Genomic DNA, 12190 nt, shown 5'->3' on the forward strand with positions numbered 1-12190 from the left:
TTACACTAATGGTGTAAGAATAAATATAGTGTAAACATAATATGGACTTTAATATTTGATACTAACATGTTTTGTATTTGTTATCTTGTTCACTCTTTAATACTTTACTTGTTAAATGACTAATTCAGATTTATGTTGTATAACACTTGCTACAAAAGATATTTGTCACTTTCATAGCCCATACTGTATGGTATAACCAACACCTGTGCTATGAAAGGAACTTGATTTGTTCTTAATATAAGTTATAATCATGAATGTTTGACGAGATTTACAAGTATTAGCATTAATCAAATAAGATAACTAATGTAATCATGTTAACAATTTATAATCTAATTGGAATCTCCTTTATATGTGGTTTCCAATTGAATAATAAGAGTTTATACTATACTTGTTTGACATTTGTTGTTATCATTGTTTAATCATTACATTAATCTTCCATCTCAAAGTTCTTATCAACTTTTTCTTCTTCTTCTTTATTACTACTACTACTACTACTACTATTATTATTATTGTTGTTATTGTTATTGTTATTGTTGTGTTATTGTTATTTATAATTTATACAATTAACCTCCATGTGGTTCGACCCCGGTCTTGTCAAATTATTTATTACTATGACACTCCTGCACTTGGAAGAAGACATCAATCTTTTAGTCGTGTCAAGTTTTTGGCGCCGTTACCAGGGAAGTAAGTTCTTGTACAAATTATAGTATTTATTTTATTTTTACTTTTCACTTTTCTTATATATAACTTTGTTTCTTCTTCTTTATTTTCTTCTTTCTTTTATTGTTTTCCTACATGTGCATAAGAGTGTGGTCACATACATTAAGTGATGGACTTTGTAGGGTATTCTCATTATTTTCAGAAAATATTACCGAAGAAGATAATCAATCACTTCATAATGAGAATAATCATGTTAGAACACTTAAAGACCACATGAATCCCACAAGAACAAGTGCACCCTCATGCATAGTTTCCCCCCTAATAAATCTTATTTTAATTTTATGCGAGACATTATTCAACTTTTACCTTCTTTTCATGGTTTAGATTTAGAAAATTCATACTTGCATTTAAAGGAATTTAAAGAGGTCTGCAACACGTATAATAACTCAAATTATAACATGAACACCATCAGATTAAAGCTTTTTCCTTTTTCATTAAAAGATAAAGCTAAAATATGGCTACAAAATTTGAGATCTGGATCCATTCGTACTTAGGATGAAATACAACAACAGTTTTTAAAGAAGTTTTTCTCTTCTTATAAAACAAACTCTTTCAAAAGACAAATCATCACTTTCACTCAAAAACTAGGAGAAACATTTTACCAATGTTGGGATAGATATCGAGACTTATTTAATACTTGCCCGTATCATGGTTTTGAAGCATGGAGATTGGTTTCACATTTTTATGAAGGGTTAACACCTAGAGATAGGCAAATGGATGAATTGATGTGCAATAGAACTTTTAAAGATAAAGACCCTCATGAAGCAATAGAGTACATAGATTTGTTAGTTGAAAATGCTCAAAATTAGGACATCGCGGGTACTTATAAGGCACCGAGTAAAACTCAACCTCATACATCTAGTGGAGGTATGTATAACCTTAAGGAAGATCATCACCTCCAAGCCAAGTTTGCATCTTTAGCTAGAAAAGTCGATACACTAGAATTGAAAAGGAGTGGTCAATTAAAATCTGTTGAAAACATTGTGTCAAATATGTGAAACAAATAAACACTCAACCAATGACTGTCTAACCTTGCCTTGTTTTAAGGAATGTCTCCATAAACAAGCCCATATTTTAAACAGTTTCCAAAGACCCAACCACAACCCACACTCGCAAACATATAACCCTAGTTGGAGAAACCACCCAAATTTTAATTGGAAGAGTGATAATAACAATGGACAAACTTTACAACTACCATTTCAAACGTACCATAATTTTTAAAATTCCCATGGATACGCACCTCCTTATGCTCCACCTCCTAGAAGAAATCTTGAGGAAACATTGCATGCATTCATTGAAAAGCAAGAGACAATCAATACTCAACTTGCTCAAAACATGACAGATTTTAAAGATACTTTTGCAAAATTGACATATGCTCTTAGTTTCCAACAGAAAGATAAGTTTCCATCTTAACTATAACAAAATCCCAAGGGGCAATACAATGCAAATGTAAATGGTTCCGGAAGCCAACACATAGATTAAGTCAAATCAGTCATTACTCTTCGTAGTGGTAAAGTTATTGAAAAACCTACTCTTAAACCTTGTGAGAAAAATGATAAGTCAATATCTGAGGGTAAGGAAGGGGTTGAATCTTAAAATTACAAAGAAAAGATTGATTCCCCACCAGCACTTCCATTCCTTCATGTCATGACCAAACAAAGAAAAGTCAATCACAACTCTGAAATCTTTGAAACTTTCAAACAGGAAAGGATCAATATACCTTTGCTGGATGGTATTAAATAGGTTCCTTCTTATGTTAAATTTTTGAAAGATCTATGCACTGTGAAGAGGAAACTGAATGTGAAAAAGAAAGTCTTTTTAGCCGAACAAGTAAGTGTCATTCTTCATAACAATAATGCTTTGAAATATAAAGACCCTGGTTGTCCTATAATTTCTTGCTTTATTAGAGAACATAAAATTGAAAAAGCCTTACTTGATCTTGGAGACAGTGTGAATTTACTTCATTTAATTTTTCAAAGTCTCAATCTAGGTGAGCTAAAACCAACTTTTGTAACTCTTTTACTTACCGATAGATATGTAAAATTGCCTAAAGAAATTATCAAAGATGTGTTAGTACAAGTTGATAAATTCATTTATCCTATGGATTTTGTTATCTTGGACACACAACCTCTTGAAGTATATAATTCATTTTCTATTATTTTAGGATGTCTATTTCTTACAACTTCTAATGCATTGATTAATTATAGGAATGGATTAATGAAGCTATCATTTGGAAACATGACATTGGAGATGAATATTTTTAATATTTGCAAGCAATCTAGAGTTGATAATGATTTACAAGAAGTAGATCATATTAAAGAATTAGTTTATAATCAACTTGAATCTACTTTAAGTAAAAATGAGTTGGATGAATATGAAGATTTGCAAGTAATTTATTGTTAAAAAAATCATGGATGAAAAACACACCAAAAATATGGATGTGGATCTTTTGTTAAGAGTAACAAGAGATTCGACATCTGATATTACACCAATTGATGATTACTTTCCTAACTAATCCATACCTTATCTTAGTTCAATGTCTTGGTTTGCTAAAAATATCAATTTTCTTGCTTTAGGATGTTTGGCAGCTCATTTGGATAACCAAGACAAAAGAAAGTTTTTAAGCGACGTGTAAAACTTTTATTGGGATGACCCTTACATATTCAAATATTTCAAAGTTGTATTCCTGATAATGAGGTAAGTAGTGTCATTAAACTTTGTTACTTTAAGGCATGTGAGAGTCATTTCTCATTAAAGAAAATGACTATAAAAATCTGACAAAGTAGATTTTATTAGCCTACCATGTTCAAGGATTCAGATGCATTCTACAAAACCTGTGAAAATTGTTAAAATGTGGGATTTATTTCAAAATATAGAGAGTCTTTAGATAATCTTCTATTGACTCTTAAGTCTTATTATAATGGAGATATGCATCATGCAATTCATAACTTATGAATCCATTTTCATAAAGAACATGTTTGACATAGTCTTGGGAATTTGACTAAAAAAGACCATGTTTGCTGGTTTTTAAGAAAATTGGATAGGAAGCCTATCCCAGACTCATAGAAGGCGTTTAAGCCGTTCTTGGACGTAAAATCAAGGGCAGATGTGAGCCACAATCACAACTCCGATTTGAGTCTTAAGTTGTAAAAACTTGTGTCTTTTGGTTTTATTAATAGCATAATATTTGTGTTTTGTTGTTTTTTATATTTGTTTAAACGTGTTTCAGGTTTGTTAGTGTTCGGTGTTTTAGGTGATGTCTTTTATACTCTATCTTTCTACGCTAAAACATTGAGGACAATGTCTCATTTTAGTTGGGGAGAGAGGGTAGTAATTGATATTAAAAAAAAAACTAATTGTGTTTTCTTTTTTATAAATCATTTACAAATTGTTGTTACTAAGTTGGAAAAGTGAAGAGGAATTCTATTGACTTTTGAGACGTATCTTGATTAACATTTTTTAATGGTTATTTGCAATATTCATAACAAGATCTATCAAAATATTTATTGAAATATTTAGGTTTACAAACTCTCACATTGTTATCACTTAATTCTGCTTATATACTCATTTAACATGTATTCATAAACCTTAATTTTCACACACACACTTTAACATATGATTGTGGGTTATACATTGAATTATTACATTATTTATGTTATTTTGTTAAAGATGACAACTAAGAGAAAGGGATAGTATATAATTTGAAAAAAACAAAAAAAATAAAAATAAAGAAAAAAATTATGATAATAAAAATATAGATAAGTTTGGTTTCGTAGCCTCCCTAACATAAGCAATTAAGCTCGAAGGGGTGTCTTAACACTTAATACCATAAATTCAACTGACTTGGGAGCTATTGGCTCAATGCTTGTTACATGGGTTGAGGAGAAAAGCTTAAGGAAATCAAACATTGCATTATCTACATATTAGTATCTGCAACCCGAGTTACTAAGCTCGTAGGGTGTCTCAACACCTAATGCCCTAAGACCAACTGGTCTGGGAGTCATTAGCTAAAAGCTCATTACATGGGAAGTTAACCTTAAACATTAGAACAAGAATTTTGTTTTCTTCCAAGTAAAGCCCCATAACTATGTGGCACTAAAGAAAGGTTTATTATATCTTGTTTAAGAGGTATTGAGCAGATATATAAATTTAATGAAAGTTTGTTTATTAAGATAGATTAATGAAAGTTGAATGATAAATACCTTGCTTTGTGAAATTTACAAATTGTTTTTCTAACGCTTTTATTACTAGGGACTAGTAATAAGCTGGTTGGATAGTGTGATTAATACTTAAAAGTGCATTTTTATCAAGGTTTTATATCATCATTTTGCACGCAAAGTATACAATCCCTTTTGATTAGTACTTAAAAGTGCATTTTTGTCATGGTTTTATATCATCATTTTGCATTTGAAGTATCAATAACTCCTTAACTAAAGCATGTTTTATAATAATATATCTAATAATATAAGATACCTTTAATTTATGGTAAATATTTATTTTAAATGCAGGCCTATCACATAAATAAAAGGATTGATTGATGAGTTTAAGAACTGGAATTGAAATGACAAAGAGATGACCCCACTTAGAAAACAGATGTCGGTGCAGTCCAAACCGGAACACTGTTCGATAATTAGGTCATATCTGGAGCTGTAGATCTTAGATTTAGATCTACTTTATATAGATGAAAAGCTCGAACACTGTTTAGTGTTTGGCCCATATCTGGAGTTCTATAAATTCAAATGACCTCCATTTTCTTTTCCTGAAAAGATGAGATAATTTTCTACAACTTTCATGTTTTCAAGTGGTTCTAATTCTGACATTATCAATAACGTTTTGGGCAAACAAGAGAAGATAAGGATTGTCACCAAATTAAGAGTTATTAGTCATCAAATCAATAGTTTCCAATTTTGTCATATAAAAGGAGGCATTTGCCATGCATTTAGGCATCTTGATCTCCAGATCAAGATCATGTTTTTTCTTTCTCTCTTTGTATTTTTGTAATGTTTAGGTTTTGTTTTCATTGATATCAAGTTTATATCTTTCATTTTTTTTCCTTTACTTAGTTAACTTTTATCTTATTTATATTCTTATTTTTTTATTTGTCTTTTTTTCTTTCATTATGTTTAGCTAAGTTTATTATATCAAGGTGATAAGGTTACACTAATGATGTAAGAATAAGTATAGTGTAAATTTAATATGGACTTTAATGTTTGATACTAACATGTTTTATATTTGTTATCTTGTTCAATCTTTAATACTTTGCTTGTTAAATGACTAATCTTGATTTATGTTGTTCACTCTTTAATACTTTACTTGTTAAATGACTAATTCAGATTTATGTTGTATAACACTTGCTACAAAAGATATTTGTCACTTTCATAGCCCATACTGTATGGTATAACCAACACCTGTGCTATGAAAGGAACTTGATTTGTTCTTAATATAAGTTATAATCATGAATGTTTGACGAGATTTACAAGTATTAGCATTAATCAAATAAGATAACTAATGTAATCATGTTAACAATTTATAATCTAATTGGAACCTCCTTTGTGTGTAGTTTCCAATTAAATAATAAGATTTTATATTATACTTGTTTGACATATCATTAGTAGATCCTCTAACCTTGACATTTATTGTTATCATTATTTAATCATTACTTTAATCTTCTATCTCAAAGTTCTCATCAGCTTTTTTTTTCTTTATTATTATTATTATTATTACTATTACTATTATTGTTGTTGTTGTTGTTGTGTTATTGTTATTTATAATTTATAGAATTAATCTTTATGTGGTTTGACCCTGGTCTTATCGAGTTATTTATTACTTTAATATTTCTGCACTTAAAAAAAATATTAATTTTTTAATTATGTTAATGATAATTGCTACTTTTATTAGGCTCCTGCTTTTAATTAGTGACCAGTGAGTGTGGGTGACAAATTATACGTACTTTCCCTTTCTTTTTTATTTTTTATTTAAAAAAAAGAAAAAACAAACCCCCCCACTCCAAAAAAAAAAAAAAAAATTATCCCCGTCTAAATAACATGTTTATTGTGCATAGGAAAGTTTTATAACACACCTTGGTTGCTTCATTTCATTTTATAATTCCCAAAATAGAAAAGAAATGGAGAGCATGATAATCTCGTTGGTTGTATATTATTCTGCTATCAAGTGCAAGGTAGAGGTGGGGAAGCGGGCATCATAATTTACTTCTCTCTGATGTATTGTTGCTTTGAAGTTACATGGGAACATCTTTGCCGGTATCAGGGCCACGAATCATGATATGCTCATCTTTGCCGCTTTTGCGCAAGCGTTCTTCTATAAAAGACAGTGTAAAGGTCTTTTGTTTGCTAGTATACAAAACGAGATTTATATTGCTCTGTGTGCTGGTTGGGATAACAGCTCCAAATAAATCACAACCATCCCGGAATCTGAATAAATCAAGATTTCCTTTCAGAATAGAAATAGTCTTGATACCATGACCTACAGAGACCTGATGATGAGAGGTCATTGTTCCTGCTGGTTGTTGGGGTACAACTACCAAATGAACATCACCGGACAAAAGAAAAAAACGCTGTTTCAGATAGAGCAGATCCTAGTTGATGATATATGTGTGTTAGATGCTCTTCATATCACCGCTGCTTCTTGTTTCAACATCCACCATGTTCAACCTTGGCCTAACACTTTAAGTCATTCCAAGCCTAACAATACACAGCTGTCCTATACTTGGCCTCTTTAGAACCATAATACTGCATTTACAGTCACAATCCTATGTTATAGAGTAATATCATCTTCTATTCTAATTCTATGAACAATGTCAGGTGGAGTCTGAAGTTACCGTCTACAATATACCTTTCCTTGAGCGTCATCCTTGATAATGTTGTTAAGGCTAGTAGGAAAATCAGCAGGCCACAAAACAACATCATCTCTCTCAACAACCATCTTTGCAAGATAATCAGCTGCTCTATTAGTTTCTCGCCATGAGTGAGAAACCTTGTGCTTCTTGAACATCTTTAAAAGATGCCAGATCCGCTTCAAGCAAGCATCAGCCTTCCCACTGTAAGGCTGCTGCCTGTTAATGGTATTCACAACACTCAGTGAATCAGACTCAACCCAAACTACTTGAATGTGCAGATCCAAGGCAAGAACTAGACCTCTCCATATAGCCCACAATTCAACCAAGAATATATCATGTCCAGAAGCTTTAGATACAAAACCACATATTGCGTTACCCTCGTAATCACGGAACAAGCCACCAATACCAGCATTCTCACTATCTATGGATCCATCGGTATTTAATTTAATCCATCCAAAATCTGGCCTTTTCCATTGACACCATCTAATTGATCTAGCAACAGGGCCTAGGAGGTCGCTCCATGTTTCAAGATTGACTAGGTTCCCAAGAAAAACCATCCTAGTTTTTCTCTTCACTGGAAGAGACTTGGAAGTGTCCCTGGCCAGTTCTTCTGCACGAAGATTTTCTTCATTAGTCTCGTGTTTCTTCCCTTGAAAGTGTTTCTTCAAACATTTTTCACTGGAAGTGCTGAACAGACAAAGAGCACAGCTCCGCTCCTTTTGAACTTTCTTTGGACTTGTTGACCCAGCAATTTCCTCCTCCACAATGTCATGATTGGGCTCGAATATTTGCTGGCAAAGAAACACATAGAAGCAGCTATTGAAACAAAAACATAGAATGGCATCCTCATCCAGTTTAAGATAGCAATTTAGTACATTGCCCAAACGTAAGAGTGGACAGGAGAAATGTGGTCAAATTAAGTCAAACATGCAAGCAAGATTGATAATAAACTGAAAATACAGCTCATATCAAGGCACAAGGTCACATGATGGCTAGGAAAAACCACTAAAGAAATGCATCTTGGCAAGCGGTTTCTATCAGGCTCTATCAGTAAAAACTATGGAATGATGTTCGGATTTGTAGGGTTAAATAACGTATTATCCCTCCGTGTATTGCATGGCTGCTAGTGTTTCCATTAATACAATCATCAACTCGTGGGCGTACCTGGAAAACAGATTTCTCCAATTCTTCATGCCCATCCCCGGTCATGTTTGTGTCAGCCACGTCAACAAAGTCGTTATCCCTCCATGATGGGAAACAATTATTCCTCGGCAGGGATAAGTTGATCCATTTCATTGAGTTCTCAGATAAATAAGGTCTCACAAAGTACATGTAAATATAAGAAGCACCACCAAAATAAGGTATCACTAGCAAGACAGTTGCTACACCTTTCACATAGGGCCAGAATGGAAGCCTGTAGCGAAAATCAGAGTCAATCAAAATGATTTGTCAATAAACACCTTAGAGACGTATAGAAAAGAAATATGTCAAGCCCAGAAGCATACAATGAGCTTCAAGGACAAGCAGCGGTCTCAAGAAATTTTTTATTTTTATCTCAAAGATAGAAGAATCATCTCAATAACAAAGAATAAGAAAATCCAAGTCAAATTCCCCAGGATGTGCCCTGACTAATTTGTATCCCACCCGAGGGCCTCAGCCCTCCAAGCAATAAAAAGAAAAAGTAAAGGTTAATTTAATTGTGAGACAATAAATAACAAGGATTTAATTTACCATAATAAAAGCTTGGAAAGTGCCTGCTCCAATATTGTAAAAAGAGCAAATAAAACCCAGAAAGTAAGGCATTGCTGATTCTTGGAGCAGGAATCACTCTTCACCGCTAAAAATGAAGCATACCTGTGAACTCAAAAAAAAAAGGATGAAATGAAAAGTTGCTTAGAAAATTAAACAGAAGGAACGAAGAAGAAAATCATGAGAGAATCTCAACTCACAAGGGACAGACGAGAGTAAACGAAGGCCTGCAAATTAAAAGGAAGGGAATCTTGAATTAACACACTGACAAAGTTAAAGATCGTGATAAGGAATGAACCATGAGAGATTTTGCAACAGATGACTAAAGCAACAAAATGATTTGTTACAGGTAAAACAGAGAGATGAATTACCAGGAGAGAATGTAAAAGAAGCTTTCAAATACTTTAAGGAGAAAAGTAGTTGCCCAAGCCATGTCAACCTCTGTTCTCACTGATGTCTTAATGGCGAAGATGGATGCGGAAGGTTTAATAGTTTATCAAGAAAGACTTTCAAAGTCAAGCAGGCACTAAAATATTTGGTAAAGTCGCCGAACGGGAGAAACTAGACGAGCCAAATGCAAGAACATTGGCGTTGCTCTTATAAAATGTAAATAATAATTTCCAAATTGTTGATTCTTTTTCTTGATTTATCGTCGTCTTATGAACCACGCTCCATCGTTCCTTGCACCGCGTCATGGGTTGGTTGATTTTTTCTTAATATATAGAAAAATATACGGGATCAATTAGATTAATTTGAAGTAATCTTTTAAATGGATGATTAGAAAATGATAATTTTATATAAAATAAATTGAAATAACTTATAAAATATAATTTTTAATTAATTTAATATTAAATGAAAAAAATAAAAAAAATCTAGATTGATATGAGTTATCCTATCAAATTCATGACTTGAATCATGACACAAAAATAATCTTATATAAAATAAATTAAAATAAATTATAAAATATAATTTTTACTCAATCCAATTTTAAAAGAAAACTTTTTTGAAAAAATTATTTAAAAAAATAAAAAGAACTAAGTTAACTTACCAAACTCATGATCCTAGTCATGAGATCACGGTAACTTCATAAAAAATAAATAAAAAAATAACCTTGTTGAACTTGGGTTAACTTACCATATTTGCAATTTATATCATAAAATTAGAATAACTTTATATAAAGCAAATCAAAAAATTATGAAGTCAAATTTCTAATAAATTCATTATTGGATAATAAAATTAGGAGAAAAAATATATCTAAAAAAGACACAATAAAATAACATAAGTCTATCGGATTAACTCATAAAATCAGTAACCCAAATCATGAGACTAAAATAACCTTATAAAAAATAAATTAAAATAAATAGCAAAACTTAATTTGTAATCAACTCAATGTTAAAGATGCTAAAGGATATAACTGAAAAATTACCAATTAAAAAGATTGTCTTATTTTTCATGTTTGTGCTCCAAATGTTTACCTGGTATTTTTATAGATAAAATTTTATTTATTTTTTTAACATCTTGATATTTTAATTCATCAAACTTATGATATTGATCATGAGATTGAAATGATCATATAGAAAAACAAACTGTAACAAATTATAAAATTTATTTTTCAATTAATAAAAAATAAAATTAAAAAAATATTATAAAATAAAAAAATAGTATTATAATAAATAGTATTTTATAAGATGATTCGGAATAATAAAATCATCACTTATTTGAATTTTTCTTAATAATTTTATCAAAAATTTTACTTTCTTTTAGCCAACATAATTCTTACAATTCTTCATTCTTGTACACTTTTTCCAAAAGAATGTCTACCAAACCCTCTTATCATTATTTGGCACCTCCATATTTTTTCATTATAACCTTGCATAATTTTTTAAAATAATAGTTTTGATATTATTCAACCTAATAGACTGGATGCTTCTCTTACAAAAAAAAAATAACAAAGTATTGGCTAAATCATTCATTTGAAACATATTTTTACCATTTCATCAAAAAAAAGTTTTTTTTATCAATTCAATCAATTAAATATTTATATTTTCTATTCAGTCACTTAGATACAATTTTTCAATATTAAAATTTTATCATAGTCCATTAAGTGCTTTCTCTCTATATATGAATTGAGTATTCTTTTTCACTGCATTCATTAATTTTTTATTTATATATGAATTGAGTATTCTTTTTCACTACATTCATTAATTTTTTTTTATTAGCATTACCACTCTCTTACCCCCTTTTATTAAAAATTTCTTTTTGGGTAAATAATGTGATCAAAGCCCAAATTTATAAAATCATACTATGCAGATGAGGAGACTTGTGTTATGTATGGACACAAATAGTTGTTGGCAGCCATGTGATTACAATGCAAGAGTCAATGGTAGGTGCCTAAACAAAGAAAACGGTGGCTACCATAATTAACCAAAGAAAGAAAATTATCTCCCATATCAGCTATAAATAGAGGGTGTCATTGTTAGTTGAGGATAACATGAAATAGAGAGAAACACAAAGAGAGCTAGAGTGAGAGTTGAGTTGAGTAGAGAAGTTTTTCTCCTCCTCCTTGTTTTGTTGTTTGTATTGTTTCTAAGCTTGATTAATACAAACCAGTAGCTCCATGGAATAGGCAAGTTGCTGAACCCCGTAAATTCATGTGTGTTTGAATGCTTGAATGTCCTAACAACTAGTATCAGAGCTTGTTCTTGAAAAAGAGGGTGTTTGATCCAGACTCAAAAATCAAAGTTCTCAAAACGTGTTTTTGAACTTACCATCGTGAAGAGGAAGACAAGACGAACCCACTGGTGAAACCTCGGTGAAAAACCGACGTCCTGCATGCCCGCAAGCGCCACCAACTGCACTGCCCCC

General features: G+C 31.3%; 1 protein-coding gene across 2 annotated transcripts; it reads right to left on the reverse strand.

Annotated features, from left to right (window-relative positions):
• Positions 1-6792: 6792 nt before the first annotated feature.
• Positions 6793-9943, reverse strand: LOC105119721 (uncharacterized). Of its 2 annotated transcripts, none has more exons than XM_011017890.1 (5): positions 9697-9943; positions 9526-9552; positions 9308-9430; positions 8741-8990; positions 6793-8364 (listed from the first exon to the last, which is right to left on the reverse strand). In XM_011017890.1, the coding sequence occupies exons 1-5, from the start codon at positions 9756-9758 to the stop codon at positions 7555-7557; spliced, it is 1272 nt and encodes a 423-aa protein (XP_011016192.1). In that variant the 5' UTR covers positions 9759-9943; the 3' UTR covers positions 6793-7554. The 2 variants fall into 2 exon arrangements, with proteins under 2 accessions (XP_011016192.1, XP_011016191.1); XM_011017889.1 differs by having other exon boundaries at positions 6793-8367; positions 9697-9941.
• Positions 9944-12190: the final 2247 nt, after the last annotated feature.

The sequence above is a fragment of the Populus euphratica genome, unplaced genomic scaffold, assembly GCF_000495115.2.
Source record: "Populus euphratica unplaced genomic scaffold, PopEup_1.0 scaffold3402.1, whole genome shotgun sequence".
NCBI classification, from domain to species: Eukaryota; Viridiplantae; Streptophyta; class Magnoliopsida; order Malpighiales; family Salicaceae; genus Populus; species Populus euphratica.